This window comes from Pinus tabuliformis, chromosome J (genome assembly GCF_031772625.1).
Source record: "Pinus tabuliformis cultivar Carrire ecotype Pingquan chromosome J, CPIR1, whole genome shotgun sequence".
Taxonomy (NCBI): domain Eukaryota; kingdom Viridiplantae; phylum Streptophyta; class Pinopsida; order Pinales; family Pinaceae; genus Pinus; species Pinus tabuliformis.
Window position 1 is genome coordinate 859,574,312 of NC_142295.1, and position 16,808 is coordinate 859,591,119.

A 16,808-nucleotide genomic window follows, 5' to 3' on the forward strand; every position below is an offset into this window, starting at 1 on the left:
CTTGACAGGAATAGTGTCAAGAACTTCGCCTTGAAGGTTATAGCTATCCCAGTCGACCCCAATGATAATGAAAAGTACGAGGAGGCGATGGCTAGGGCCAAGTGCATTATCCTTGACAGGGTCAAGGATCATGTGGTACCACATATAGTCGAGAAGGAAACGGCAGTTGAGATGTGGGAGGCTCTCAAGAACCTATACCAACATCTATGTTACCAGGATCCGGATACGGATACGGATTCGGATCCGGATCTGCTAGTTTTTTGAAAATCCAAGATCCGGATACGGCAAGGATACGTCACGTACAAAAAAATAAAATATAATAATATTTTTAAAATTTTAAAAAACACTTTAGAGTTTAAAAATATTGATGGTTAATAAATATCAATACACAATTTGAATTAAATAACATATATATATATATATATATATATATATACACACACAATTTGAATTAAAAAACTAATATATATATCAATAGACAAAAACTAAAATATACATGAGATTTTAAATATTCATTTGAAAGCTACATATATATATATTATTATTATAATATTATGTATATATCAAAATATCAATACCAAAAACTAAAATATATATGATTTCTTTTAAATGTTCATTTGAAAGCTCATTTGAAAGTTAATGAAACTGAAGCATATGCAAAGTTAATCGTTGGCATTTATATATATATTTCAAATTATATAAACGCTGATAATAAACTAGACGCTGATAATTTATCAAACTGATAATAATAATATATAAACGCTGATAATATATAAACGCTATGGGTAAACGCACTTCAAAACAGGTTTTCAAAAATGGGAAATTAACCGGTTATCGTTTCTAAATAATGCGGCTGTGGTTATAAATTATAAATGCCGTTGTGGTTATCATTTCTAAATAATGCGGCTGTGGTTATAAATTATAAATGCCGCTGTGGTTATCATTTCTAAATAATGCGGCTGTGGTTATCGTTTCTAAATTATAAACTATAAAATGCGGTTGTGGTTATATAAAAAAAATGCGGCTGTGGGAAAGATTTCAGCACACTGAAATGGTGGAACTTTAACTAGCGTAAAAAGCGAAAACCCTAAACTCCAACGCATACACCCATTTTAATTTTTAACTTTTTCGGGTTTCAGAATTTGGGCAAAAGTTATGCGGGTTCCGGCTTTATACTAGACATACGTTTCTGGCGAGGAGGAGCCGTTTCCAAAAAGTGCACATCCGCCACCTGTCGTATTTGGCACGTATTCCTGCGTATCCGGATCCAGATCCGGATCAGATCCGAGGATACGGAGATCTTTGCCCCTCTGCTGCCGGATCCGGTAACGTAGACCAGCATACTTTTGTGCAAAGAAGAATGTTGCTCGAGAACCAGATGAGGTCGTATCAGATGAAGAAGGGTCAATCGATTGACTCCTTCCTCGAAGGACTGAACGAGATCCGAGATCAATTGACTACTATAGGAGAGACACCGGATCAAGAGCTTATGGTGAGAACAGCCCTGAATGTTGTCTCAGAAGAGTGGGAAGTGTTTGTCCAGAGCATCCTGGGCAGAGGGACTCTCCTACCTTGGGACAAGATGTGGGCAGCTCTTCGCCAGGAAGAGATCAGACGATAGTCATAGACAGGTAGCAGCAACAAAGGGATCAAGGTCAAGCAAGAGGAGGAGGATATGGCCCTAGCATCTAGGGGAAAGCAGGAGAAGCGGAAGAAGAAAGATCTCTCCAAGATCAAGTGCTTCCACTATGGGGAGATGGATCATTATGCGACCCAGTACCCAAGGAAGAAGAGTAAGGGAGAGTCTTCCGAGACTAAGGCAGCGCCAGCACAGGTAGAGAACGAAGTTTTCACAGATGATGATTGTGCCATGAGTGCACACGCACCACTTGAGCGGAAGTGGGGAGACATCGAGCTGTAGTCAGGCAGACTACAGGCGATGACAGGTAGGATCTTCGACGTACCCAGCCTCTTGGATTAGACCTTGCTACGGGAGCCCCGACGAGGAGTAGCAGGATTGGATGGGTGGGTAGAGACAGATGCATATGAAGCAGCAGAGGGAGCTACAGTGCAGGAGTCCCAAGACAACGCAAAGCTAGCAGGCTGCAGCAGTGCAACAGGTACAGGAGTGTTGCACCAGTGCAGGAAGGCACAGCGAGTTGTGCAACGATGCGAGATGCAAGGAGTTGTTGCAGCAGCGCAGAGGTCAAAGAGAGGGAGCACTTGTCAGTGGCAGAGGGAGCTTCAGCATCAGTGGGTGTTTCTAGCCCAACAGGGAGGTCAGTTGGGAGATCAGTTACTTACTTCTCAATAACTGAGTTGCAGTGCAATAGTGGGCAGCACGATGCAACATGATGAGAGGAGGTGCAGTGCAAATGCAATGCTGGGAGGAAGGACTAACAACAGCACGGATGCAGAGGGAGTTGTCGTACAAATGCAGCAGTGGCAGTGTCAGAAACATGGGCAGCAGTACAGAAGGCAGCAATGCAGAGGACGTTGGGCAGGAAGGCCTAGCATCAGCACAGGTACCAATGCCGAATGATCAGAGTAATACTCAGTGAGGAGTATTGCTAGAGCACAATCCTTGCTAAGATGGAGCGTTGATTTGCGGTAGCATCGGATGTGCTCTAGCCACAAAATTTTATGGAGAGGTTGGGGCACATGAGATCTCCAATACCCAGAAAGGGTTTGGGAGGATTCTAAACAGATCAGGAGATATTAAAATAATTAATATTTTTAATGGAGTCCCTAAGTTTAAACCTAGGGAAAATAAAATATTAACGTGCATTAATATGAATCTATGTTAGAGTGGTCCAAAAGACATGGATCAAGCCAGATCTAATCTTAGTCGTTGATTAGGGACTTAATCTCGGTCGTTGAATCGTTAACAGGAAAAGTATAAGAGGAGACTTGAGGGTCACTTGGAGATCACACCAGAGTGATCAGTCATTCTATTCTCTAGAGCGGGGTTTGCTAAGAGAGAGTGATCGGGAGAGTAGCTGAGGCGCATTGAGTACAGAGAAACAATGAAGGCAGAGATTGTGTCGGGAGAGTAGCGCAGAAGCCAAGGAGAGTGACGCAGAGCCGGCAAGGGCTCACTCAGGGCCACGCAGAGGTAGCCAAGTGCTGCGCAGAGCACGAGAGAGGCCAACGTGTCTAACGTAGAGGCCAAGAAAGTTGACGCAGGGCCTCCTGGGGCTGACGCAGGCCAAGAAAGGCTGACAAAGGGCCAGTGTGAGACAGAGAGGGGCTGACGCAATCCAAGTTGGGCAGACGTTGGGGTTGTAGAGCAGTTTTGTGCTGAGGAGCTGCCGGAAGGATTTTCCAGGGTTTCAGCCACGATATTTCTCTCAAACTATGAAGTATAGCTGCTAAGGAAATTCTCTGTTGGGTAGGCCAATTTCGGCACCCAGATTGTACTCTGATATTGCTTAATAAGAAAACCCTCAGATAGCTGCACCAGTTTTCCCGCATTGGGTTTTTCCAGGACATTGGTCCAAAAATAATGGTGTCATGTGGTGTATTTGTTCTTGTTTCTTTTAGTTGTTGATCTGTAATATGTCGAGCATGCACTAGTGTTTATTTTCAGTATTTACTTTGTAAATAACTTCTTAAAGAAAAATAACAAGTACGTAGGAATAAATGAGAAAAGTGCATGAAGGGTTTCTAAACTAAGTAAACTTAGAAACTTCAACAATCAGGGCATTGCAGATCATATGACACTGAAGTCATCAGCCAGGAGATCCAGTGAATTTGTTACACAGAAGCAACTGTCCCGAGTGACAGTGTTGTTTCAGAGGCGGAGGAGCAGTTGAAGGAGTGACGCAGAGCCAGAGAAGTGACGCAGAGGCTCACGCAGTGCCTACGTCAGCATTTCGAGCCTGTAAAAGGTGACGCAGTACCCAAGAGGAGCTCACGCAGTGACTGCGTCAACTCTCTGGCCCAGTGCAGAGCTTGAGAGGCTCAAATCAGTAAGTTGTCGAGGCTGGAGGCACATTGCAGATTCGATCTGAGGAGTTGGTGGGACACTACTGTTGTTGGTACAAAACAGTGTCTGTGGAGAAAAAGCCAAGGTAGAGGGAGTCTGCCTTAGCAGTTTCTTTCCAAATAAATCTAGATCCGAGTTGCTGATCAGCAGCAAAGGAGGATTGGAGAGGAGTGATTTGACATTATTTAGCGGGAGGATTTACTTGAAGGAAATCAGGACTCGAAGGGAGTCTAAAAGAACGTGTTCCTTAGAGGATTTCTAGCGCCAAAGAAATCCAAATCTGAGTCTTGTTGGCGCAGCAGTAAGAAAGGGAGAAGAGAACCGGTTCTACACTTGTTTGAGCAAAAATGGCAGTCAATGGAATGAGGGATCAAGACAAATTGCATGGAGAATCCAACTTTGTCATCTGGAAGGCTAGGATCCTAGCAATCTTGGACAAGAATTGCATCAAGAATTATGCCTTGAAAGTGGTGGTTGTACTGGTCGATGTTAATCCTCTCAAGAAATACGAGGAGGCTCAAGTGAAGGCTAAATGCATGATTCTAGATGATGTCAAAGATCATGTGGTCCCACACATTGCTGAGAAGGAAACAACAAGGGAGATGTGGGAGACATTGACCACCCTGTACTAGAGGACTTCTGTTCAACGAAGATGCTATTGGAGAATCAACTGTGACAGTACCAAATGCAGAAGGGAGGAGATCGATCCCTTCCTCCTCAGGTTGCCCTGAATGCAGTCCAGAGTATCTTGGGCAGAGCTTCTCTCCCTAGTTGGAAGGAGATGTGGGCAGCTCTTCGACAAGAAGAGATCAGGAGGCTAACCAAGGCAGGGAGTAGCGGCAAAAGGAGTCAGAGCCTAGAAGGAGGAGGAGGAGGATGCAACTCTCACATCATCAGGACAGCCAGGGCAACAAAAGAGGAAAAAGAAAGACATAACCAAAGTTAGATGCTTCAGGTGTGGGGAACTAGGACATTTCACCACTCAGTATCCACGGAAGAAGGGCAAGGAAGAGAATTCTGACTCAAAAGTTGCTCCAACGAAAGCTAACAAGGAGGACGATGACGAGGATTGTGCCATGAGTGCTCATGCACCTCTGGAAAAGAGGTGGGGAGACATCGAGTTATAGTCGAGAGGACTACAAAGGGGCAAGATCCTTGAGGTGCCCAAACTCTTGGATCACGTATGGCTACGAGAGCCCTTAATAACAGTGGCAAAATGACGTGAATCAATGGGTGCGAGGGATGATGCAGCAACAGTGGCAGAGCTAGAGTGCCAGAGTCTGAAGCAGCACAGTGGAGGTTGCAGCAATGTGGGAGGCACAGAACAGATTGCAGCAGCACAATAGCAGCAGAGGATCAACACAGATTAGCAGCAGAGGTAGCTTCAACATCACAGGGTATCCAGATTGACCAACATGTCAGCCTGTTAGGTGGCTTTTAAGTTGCTTACTTTTCAACAACTGAGTTGCAGTGCAGCAGTTAGCAGTGACAATGCTATGGGCAGCATATTGAGAGGAAGTTGCAATACAGATGCAGTAATGGTAGTGGCAGTGTCATGGGCAGCAGTACAAGTTGCAACAGTGCAGTGGATGAAGGGTAGTAGGCCAAGCATCAACAGCATAGAGGACCGATGCAGTGGATCAGTGTGATGCTTCTAGTGGGAAGTATTGCTAGAGCACATTCCTCGCTAAGAGTGAGTGTTGATTTTGGGTAGCATCGGATGTGCTCTAGCTCATAAATTTTGTGGAGGGGCTAGAGCCTAGAACACATGAGATCTCCAAAACCCAGAAATCATTTGGAGAAATTCCACCTGAAATGTAAGTTATTAAAATAATTAATATTTTTAATGAAGTTCCTAAGTCTAAACTTGGCAAAATAAAAATATTAATGGGTATTAATAAAAATATGGGTGAGAAGCTTCTAAGTGACGAGGATCAAGTCTGTTTTAATCGTACTCGTTGATTAGGGACTTAATCTTGGTCGTTGAATCATCAATAGGAAAAGTATAAGAGGAGGCTTGAGGGTCAGTTGGAGATACACCAAGTGATCAAATCAGTTCGATTTTTCTGGGGCACGGTTTGCTGAGAAAATCGAACAGGTGATCTGAGTTGTAGCAGAGGGGCAGGGATAGTTGGGGTTGGAGGATCTTCTTCGAGACCCCGAATACTCAGCAGAGAGAGGCAGAGATACGCCAAAGGAGGCAGGGCAGACCAAGGGAGGCTGACGTTGGGCTAGTTGGGCCCACGCATTGCTTGACACAGTTCCAGCGTAGGGGAAGAGTTGTCCTCCTGCAGAACTCTAAATTCAGCTAGGGAGTAGCAGGATCAGCCGAGAAGGCTGAAATCAGAGCTCCAGGTGGCAGTAAGAGGCAATGCAAGGTTGACGCAGAGTCTGAGAGTGCTCAACGCAGACCCACGCAGCTGCTGCGAAGGGGCAGCGCAGTTGTAGCCGAGGATAGTCAATTCAGTTTCCTAATCGAAGGGATTTTTCCGGGTGAAGTGAGGTAATCTCTCTTAGGTTTCTGCCAGTATATTTTATCTCTGTAACTAGATTGCCGAGAGGGCATCCAAAGTTGTATTCAAAGCTACTGCTTAATAATAGAAAACCCTCAGAATTGTTGCACCAATTTTCATGCATTGGGTTTTTCCGGAGACGTGTTGTTCAAAAATAACGGTGTCCATTGTGTGCTTGTCTCATATTTGTTTCAGTTTATGATCTATATGTCAGTGTAGTCTGTATTAGTGTTTTTCATCACTGTTTACAAATTAAATAACTTGTTGAATGTAATTGCTTGTCTTTCTGTCTTTGCCACTGTTTTACAACCCGGCCGAGTCAACCCGGAAACGGCCGTTTCGAACCGAGCCAGCACCTTTTTTAATGACCCGGCCAGCAACCCGGCTCAGTTGACTGAGTCAACTATGACTCGGTCAACCTGGCCGGGTCCGTATTGACTCGGCCGAGTCAAAGAAGCAACGGCTGGGCAGCGTTAAAGATGAAAAAAAATAACTTTTTTTGTGATTTTTGGTAAAGTGCAATTCAGTTTATGGATTCCAAAGGGTAATGGTAAATTGCTAAATGCTTTTGGGGTCCATTTCCCCCTCCCAAACCCTATTTAAGACAGCCAAATGCTCTCATTCACTCACAGCAGTCTTATGCATTTGAGTGAGAGTCTTCTTTGAGAATTAGTGAGCAGTTCTTGAGCTTGTTTTGGAGCAGCAGTGAGGAGTCTTGGAGGAGCATTGTAGCTGGAGTGAGGAGCTTCTTGGGCAGCCATTTGGAGCAGCATTGAGGAGCTGATTTTTGGAGCAAGCTTGAAGAGGCAGTTTGTGCCTGGAGGTATTTTTTTCCACCTCTATAAATCTGTTTTTGCTTAGTAAATTTTAGGTGCATATCAAGAAAGCTTAGAGAGTGTTTTTTGTCAAATAAATGAACATTGAATCAATTTTTTTTTTTTTCATTTTCAGATTGTTTTCCTAGTCAAAAAATGGCACCTAGAGCAAAAGATCCTGCTTGGGCATATGTTGAAATGGTTGATAGTCAGATGCATTGCAAGTTTTGCCATAGGAAAATTAAGGAAGGTCCTGGGGGGATTCATAGGCTGAAACAACACTTGGCAGGGATTAAAGGCCAAATTACCGCATGTCCCTCTGATGAAATTGAGGAGATTAGAAAGAATTTGTTGGCCAGTTTTGAAAAATTTAAAGAAGATAAGGCTAGGCAACAAGAGATACAGGCTGAGATTGGGAGGAAGAGGGAGATACAAAGAATGATGGCTACCAACCCCCACTATGATTTTGAGGGTTCTTCCTCTATCCCTCAAACTGAGGCATCCAACCCTTTCCGTTATGTTCCTCCCTCTTTTGGTTCTGTTCAAGATAAGGGAAAGGGTAGAATGAAGGGTGATGTGACTATCAAAAGTTATTTCACTCCCTCCTCTCCATCAGATGCACATGGTCCTGAAGTTAGTAAAGGTCAAATTCAGCCCACTTTAGATGACCATTGGAAGAAAGAATTGAGGGAGACTGCTTGTGACTACATAGCTAGATGGTGGTATGATGCTGATATCCCTTTAATGCTGCTCGTTCACCATATTATGAGCCTATGTTTGATGCCATACATGCTGCTGGAAAAGGCTTCAAAGGCCCTACTATGCAAGAGCTAAGGGGGTTTCGTTTGCAGAAAGAAATTCAATCCATTAATGAGTATTTGCAAGAGTTCAGGGACTCATGGGCAAGAACAGGGTGTACCATCATGTCAGATGGATGGACTGATCAAAGAAACCGTACCATCATAAACTTTCTTGTCTTCTGCCCACAAGGAACCATGTTTTTAAAATCAGTTGATGCATCTGATAAGGTAAAAGATAGCCACTTGTTGTTTCAGCTATTGGATGAGGTTATTGAGGAGGTGGGGGTGGCTAATGTTGTTCAAATCATCACAGACAATGCCTCTAACTATGTTCTTGCTGGTAAACTGTTAGAGGAAAAACACAAGACCATCTTTTGGACCCCATGCGCTGCACATTGCATAGACCTCATGCTTGAGGATATTGGAAAACTAGATTGGGTCAGAAACACTGTAGATAATGCCAAAAGCATAACAAAATTTATCTACAATCATACACTGGTTTTGAGTCTCATGAGGAAACACACCGGAGGCAAGGATATTATTAGGCCTGCCATCACTAGATTTGCTACACATTTTTTGACATTGCAATCTATGCTTTCCCAACATAGAAACTTGCAAAAGATGTTTTCCAGTGATGAATGGAATCAAACCAATTGGTCTAACAAACCAGAAGGCAGAGAATTGAAAAGGAAAGTCCATGATGAAACTTTTTGGAGAAAGGCAGCAGAGATTGTGAAGCTTGCTGAGCCACTAGTTAAGGTGTTGTGGTTGGTGGATGGGGAAAGGTTGGCTATGGGCTTCATTTATGAGGCTATGGATCAAGCAAAGGAGCAAATAAAGACAGCATACAAGGATAGAGTGGCAAAGTATGGGCCCATTTGGGCAATCATTGATGAAAGATGGAACAATCAACTCCATCGCCCTATACATGCAGATGGGTATTTTTTGAACCCACGGTATCATTATAAATCTAAGGAGTCAGGAGCTTTGAGGGGGGAGGTCAGAGATGGACTGGTTGATTGCATTGAACGCACGATCCCATCGGAGTCTGATCAGCTGCAGATACATCAACAGGTCACATCCTTCAGCAATGCAACAGGTACCTTTGGGAAGAACCTAGCAAAGATTGCAAGAGAAGCAGATGAGCCAGGTAAACAAAAATTTCAATTTTCAATTTCTTAATGGTTTTACAGTTTTACTTTTTTTATTAAAGACTAAAGTTTGTTAAATCATTTATAATTTGAAAGTTAGATATAATTTGTAATTTTGTTGAGCTTCAGCCTTCATCTAACTCATAATTCATTACACTCCTATGTTTTTTGCAGCACAATGGTGGGAGGCCTTTGGTGGCCAGTGCCCTCAATTGCAAAAGTTTGCAATTCGTATTTTGAGTCAAACTTGTAGTGCATCTGGGTGTGAGCGCAATTGGTCTGTCTTTGAGAGGATTCACACAAAGAAGAGAAACCGTTTGGAGCAAAAACGGTTGAATGATCTAGTTTTTGTCCAATACAACCTTCGGCTCAGACGGAACCAATTGCTGAACAAAAGACCTGATTCAGATCCCATTGTGTTGCAAGACATTGATCCAACATCAGATTGGGTAGTGGAGAGTCGTCCACCAGAGTTTGATCCTGATGAGGATCTTGATGAACTTAAACTGGAACATCCACTTCAGCCTGTTCAGTTGAATGCAGATCCCGATCCACCAGCCTCAGTCTCACAGCCAGCAAGGACTCCGAGGAGTAGGACTCCGAGGAGTAGGACTCCAGTTGTAGCCGTAGGTGCTTCCTCTGCTCAGCCACGACAGAAGCGCAGCCGCATATCTACTCTATCTCAGCTTGCATCTGCTGCACAGCCTGCTAGTGGTACTGGCACCACTTCTACAGTTGCAGTTGGAGACGATGATGATGAGGAGGAGGCATGGGGCCCCTTGTCTGACTCTGATGATGATGATCCAGAGATTGGTCGAGATGATCTTGGCTCCTCTGGCAGTAGCTACTAGCCAGTAGTACTAGTATTGGAGTCTGGTCACCATCACAGTTTACTTTTGTTGTAGAGGCCATTTCTAGCCTCCTTGGTTATTTGTATTTTGTTTTGAGTCTTTGATCATGTATGACAGTTGACTATGTATTGCCATTGGGTACCATTTTGATATAATGGATTGGTTCATGAGCCTACTTTGATCATATGTTGTCTTCCATCTATATTATAATGCTGTGTGTTTGGAAACATGAATGAAAATCTTTAAAATTATGTTTAAAATATTTAAAATTATGTTTTTTTCTAAAAAAAAAAAATATTTAATGTATTTTTTACAACGACCGAGTCATTGAAATCGAGCCGGCCGAGTCATTACCGAGTCGGAGTCGGAGTCGATCCTCGGCTGAGTCGGAGTCGGAGTCGGAGTTGTAAAACATTGGTCTTTGCTTGTCTTCAGCATCTATCATTTATGTTCTTTTGTTAGTTACTGTCATATAATGTTTAATGTGATTGCTAAATGGATTAATGGACATATGGTTGAATGATGTATCTAACCTAAGCTAAGAACATGTTAACTGAAAATTAACAATAACCCTTGGCAAGTTTGATGCAGACTACCAAGAATAATCCTCGTTTTTAACCACATAACCAGAAATGTAAATAAACACTAATCCCACTTTCTCATGTTTATAATGAACGTTTTACAAAAATACCAAGGACTCCTCACTGGAAATAACCCTATCTTTTTGTAATTATACTAGTTACATATTACTATATGAAAGGGACATCATGACTCAATTTTCTGTGCACCTTGAGATTCGAAGTTTCTTTACAAGAATCACCTGTATTATCAGACTGGAGTTATGCATTAAGTCATGGTTCTGCTGGCTGAACTTGTCGGGCAAGTATTCAATAAGTTTGTTCATGTTGACAACTATTGACCAAAACACAAGGATGAAATTAGATTCATTCTCATGTGATAGAAAGTAATGTTGTAGGTCAATTTGACCAAAGTGGATGAGAAACAAGACCCAATTTTACTCTGACAATTCTTCCTCCCAGAATGAACCTGTTCTGATGGACATCAAGGACATTGTGGTTTCTTTCATAAGTTAGGGACGGATATTTGAGCAAATAAAAGCCAGTTTGTGGAAAAAAATTATTTTCTACTGCACCCAAAAAAAATTATGCTGATGAATTTCTAGCAAGCATGTTGCTTGCAGAATTTGAACTTTGCTATCCACAGCCTTGTAACTGTGTTTAGTGTGTTGCCATTTCAAATGCATTTTCAGAAGCTGTAGTCTGAACTATGCTTAATGAGTTGTCATTTCAAATGCATGTCATTCAGGGAAACCCTTATCAACCCAAGTGAGCAGCCTTTGCCAGATTGTCCTTGTCCATGTGTTTGAAATAATAATAAACTATTTTTTCAGAAACAGAATTCTAACTAATCTTGAACATACTAGAAACAACTCTATAAATTCCTCCCTACCTGATTAGGCAAACTTTCCCTCGGTGGCATCCATGAACGGACATTTCTCCAAAAATTACCTAAACCTGCACCACTGCAGAAAACAAAATATGAGCACAACCTGAAGAGAGAGCATTTTGGATATGTAGACAAGATTGAGCCATCACCTAGATGCTGTACTTGGAAAAGAAGAAAGTGATCCATTAACTGCAGCACCACTTGCACCACCAACAATGAATCCAGGGCGCCTTACACAGCATGCCTATTATAAGAATAAAAAATTATTCTCCCTGTAATCTTCATGAAAAATCCATCAACTATTATGTCCTACAGAATCCTATCATGTAGATTTAGCCCTTCCCACCATACCCCAACATTCTTGGATAATGTAATTCTGGTTTAGCAGAAACCTACAAGCATTGCAGAGTTCTCGATAGCTGTATATGATGTTAATCCCAATAAGTAGTTAAATAAGCCATAGGTATCTGTCAGACAGAAAATTTGAGTATTATTTACAAAGGAAATTCACTAATTAGCAAACCAAAAAACATCAAAAGCCTGAAGAAGAAAAGGAAAAACATAACAACCCAAAAACTTAAAAGTAAACGGACATGCAAACCCAGACAAAATGCCACAGAGATGTCCTAAGAGTGAAACATTTGGCATTAGAAGCTGGAACAGGATAAGAAGGATCCAAGCATACCTGGAGCATTCAATTCAACAGATTATGTGTCAACTTCAAAATGTCATGATATATCTAATAGAACGATCTAATATATCTATATGTTTGTTTGTGTGTCATGACCCCACTGCCTCATCGTTTATTTCATGTAGTTAAAAGCAAATATTTTATATAGTGTGAGAAATCATCACAATTTTTATACGATGGGAATCAAGTGCAATGCCCCACCTTGCTTTAGATGCACCTAAGTATATGTCCTAAGCATTATAATGCTGTTTCTGTTAATTTTCCAACCCCAGCTACTAGCAATTTATCACCAACTAAATACCCTGTTGTAAAAAGTATTAAATGCAGATCTACTGAATAAAAGCACTGTTGAAATTTTTAATAAGTAAATAAAATATAAACAGTGGAAGCAAAAAATAACACCAACCTCATCCACATGCACACAAATAAATTCTGCCCTTCAAATATGTTGTTTCATTAATTGAAATCTTCCGCATACAAGAGCTCCCTTACTAGGAAAATGGATCTCTGAGGAAAAAATACAAATAGCAAACACCTGGAAATTTTCCAGCGGATCAAACCCTCAAAACCTGTCCTTCGATCTTGCTGATTGTCGGATCCTTCTCCCTTGCTGCCCCTTGTTCTCTTCCTCCAAAATCCACACACTTGGATGAATGTCCTTCTCCACCAAATCACTGACATCTCACTATCTCACTGTGTATTGTGCTCACTAAATGTGTCTTCTCCCTTAGCCTAGCGTTCCTTTTGTAATCCACAACCTAATCTTTGAAGTGATTGACTGACAGTTGAGATTAAATCTCAGCTCACTTGAGATCAATAGTTGAGATTCATCTAATTCACTAATGAAAATAACCTTTGCATTTCATTAGATTAACTCGCTTTTTCTTATAAAAGCAATTACTTTAATTATTCCTTTAATTAAAGTAATTTGCTAAGGTTAAAGGTCCTTGAATGACTTCCACATGTCTAGAAACTTGTGCAAAAGTACCTATTTGATGCTACTATCACCAAACACTCCCTCTTAGCAAGGAAGGTATTTCCTAAAGAGCCAATTGGAATTAGTTTTCCCTCCAATCCTGTCACAATGTCCCACCAATGTCCCATGCATCATTCTTCACCATGGTTTTCCTCCAAACCTCCTAGCTTGTTGCCTCTTCAATGACACTTCTCATCAACGCCATGTAGTTTGAAAACTTCTTCAAAGGCCTGCTCTCCTTAGATGTGCTCCTAGTTGCCTCAACAAGCTTTTGAGCACCCCACAATGTCTACTCAAACCTCTTGGCTCCTCTGGTAGAACTAAAAGGAGCTACTAACTCCTCCCCACCTAGAGGTTGACTCCATGAATTAGAAGTCTCTGCATGCTGCTCTCCTTTCGAAGCCTCCTAATCCTCATCCCTTGTCATTTCTAGTGGTAACTCATGAGACTTCCTACTTGCGAAATTCTCCTCGAACTTAACATCTCTACACACAATTGTCTTCTTCTATGCTAATATGAACACGCTGTAAGTTTTTGAGGTCTCACCATATTCGACAAATATCCCCTTCTCTCCCAAAGTAACTAGCTTTGTCCTCTTCTCCACAAACGCATGGATATAGACTAGACAACCAAAGATCCTCAAGTGTCCCATCTATTGATTTTTTGGGTAGCTACGGGAGGTATTGCCTAGCTACTCAAGTTGGCTCATTAAAAAGGGAATTAAATTAAATTAATTTTTCTTCAAGTCAGCCCAAATTGTTCGAGTCATCCCAACAAGGAGGCGTACCCTTTGGGCACCCTAATATCACTATAAAAGGGCACTATCCCTTCTTATTTCAAACATACAAGACACATTTATAAGATATCATCTTTTGCGAAGAAGAACAAGCCCAAGTGATCTGCAGATCAGCAAGAGAGGATGAGTTAGAGATTGTTTTGTGATTTTGTCATGGAGAAGAAGGCCAAATTACTCTTTTGAAGTTCTATCTACAGGACGAGATGAAGAAGCAAGCCATGAAGTGTTTTTGTTTTTTCTAGCAGAGTTAAAGGAAGGTGTTGACCGTGATTTGTAGTCTGTTTTGTTCAAAGCAGGAGAGTCAAAGCCCTAGAAGTGAGGTTGAGAGACTACTATATTCAAAGGAAGGCCGAAGTGCTAGAAGGGAGGCCGAGAGGCCTCAATTTATAAGCAGACAGGATCGAGGTATGAAGGTAGCCAGTTGAGACCTCAAAGAGGCCAACCAAGGCATAAAAGAAGGGGTCGCAAATGTCTGTGGCAAGGGTATAAGCCTAGAAGGGATAGAAAGGACCAAGAGGCCTCAAACCCTTGGAAGCAAGGCCAAGATGCCTCAAAAGGCCAGCGAAGCTGGATAGAGGTTGTTGATGATTATTTGGTAAAGGTTTGGTTTGACTAGTATCTCTGGCCTATTTTAGGCTAGAATCCTAGATTTGTTTGATTATTTGACCAAGTATTTTTGGGCAGCTTGATCAGACCAATTTGTTGTTGCAAAAGGTCAAGTTTCAGTTTGTTTGACCAAGTTTGACCATTGTTTTATTTTTGTTCTGGGTTGACCAAGTTTGACTTGTAAATATCAAATTGTACTTTTGTTGAATTGAACAAATTCTCCTAGAAAAGATTGTTGGGTTTTCTCTTGAGTTTGGGTTTCCCAAGGCAAAATTTTGGTGTCTACTATGCATGGCTGCTCTCTTGTGATCTTTATTGTTTCTGTTGCATTTAAAGTTGAATTTTCTGAGTGTAATTGCTTAATGATGTTCTAGGGTGTGCTAAAGTAATAACATATATCCTTGGAACTAATTATTAGACGCAGAAAATTGTGCTTGTCTAATTAGCACTAGAAAATCAACACTATCTCTGGCTTCTCAGGAGTCTCGTCCCCTAATACCCTATGACAACTCATGATTTGCACACATAAATTCATGTTACATGACTCTGCTAAAAGAAACATAAGCAGATTCTGCTCATATAGCATTGCCTTGGAAAAACTAATGATGGATCGATTCTCTCTCTGCAACCCCATTCTGTTGAGGGTTAAGAGATTGTCATCTCCCTCTTGATCCCTGCCTCCTTGCAAAAATCCTTGAAGTCACTAGACGTGTACTCAACCCCATTATCCGACCTCAAGACCTTGCATTTTCTTGCCTTTTTGGTTCACCACCTGGGCCTTGAAGTTTTGTAACTGACTAAAGACCTCATCCTTAGTCTTCTTGAAGAAGATCCATGTTTTCCTGGAACGATCATCAAGGAATATGACATAATATATCATTCCCTGCATTGATACCATTGACATCGGTCAACATATTTGAATGAATAAGATCCAAGATCCTCTTGGACCTACTCTCATTGTTCGAAAAGAAAATACTTGGCATTCTTGCCAAGTGTAAACCCTCTACACAGACCCTACTATTCAACGTTGAACTCTAAGGGACTAGTGACATTCGCCCTCAAGATTGGAAACACCTTGTAGTGTAAGTGCCCCATCCTCTTGTGGCACAACTCACACAAGTTATCATTGGCATGTACCAATACCTAAACAAGTTTTCCCTTCAACTTGTATAATATTCCCTCGTTAACCCCAATGGCCACTATTGTGTCCAGGCTACTATGCTCTGGATGAATGAACATCCGACCATTCTTGAGCACGACCTCATATAGTTTTTCCTCCATCACTAAGACTGAGAGTAAGTTCTTCAATCCTGATACAAAAAACACATCCTTAGTTTCAAGCATTCCTCCTAACTCCAGCTCGAACTTAATGGTTCCCTTTGCCTTCACCACATACTTGTTACTGTCACCAAGCTCCACATGAACCCCCAAGTCTTTCTCTGTCAAACTATTAAACAATTCTCATGTTTCTACCATATGGCATGATGCACCATTGTCCAAGTGCTACACACTCTTGGTTGTTGGAATTTCTAAGTCTAACTATTAGAAACCCTTCATGTACTTTCTGATTTATTCATGCCTACTTGTTTCGATTAATTAACAAGTTATTTACCATGTAAATATTGAAAATAAATACAAGTACATGCTCAACACATTACAGATCATCAACTGAAGGAAACAAAACAAGCACACAAGTGACACCATCGTTTTTGGACCAATGTCCCCGGAAAAACCCAATGCGGGAAAACCGGTGCAGCTATCTGAGGGTTTTAATTATTAAGCACTTTCAGAATATAATCTAGGTGCCAAAACCGACTCACCCAACAGAGAATAATCTCGACAATAGTACCTCTCAGTCGGAGATAGATGTTCTGGCTGAAACCCCGGATAAACACTCCGACAGCTCCCAACTGCAATCTGCCCCACGAAAACCCCAGTGTCTACCTCTAGGGACTGCGTCAGCCCTTTCTGGCCAAGCGTCACCCTAGCTCGCCTTGTGTCAGCCTCTGGAGGCACTGCATCATACCCTTAAAGCCTCTGCATCACCCACGCTGGCTCTCTGAGGCACTACGCAGCTCTCGGTTGCCTCTGCATGAGCCCTGGCTGGCTTTGCGTGAACCTCTGGCTAGTTTTGCGTCCCTCTCTCCTGGCTTC

General features: G+C 41.9%; 1 protein-coding gene across 1 annotated transcript in view; it reads right to left on the reverse strand.

Moving 5' to 3' along the window:
* The window catches only part of RBL15 (RHOMBOID-like protein 15), a 330,258-nt gene that overhangs the window by 131,804 nt on the left and 181,646 nt on the right, over positions 1–16,808 (reverse strand). The window contains 4 exon segments of the mRNA XM_089378613.1: positions 11,589–11,661; positions 11,735–11,829; positions 11,982–12,052; positions 12,179–12,270. Coding sequence (XP_089234739.1) covers positions 11,589–11,661; positions 11,735–11,829; positions 11,982–12,052; positions 12,179–12,270 — 331 coding nt within the window.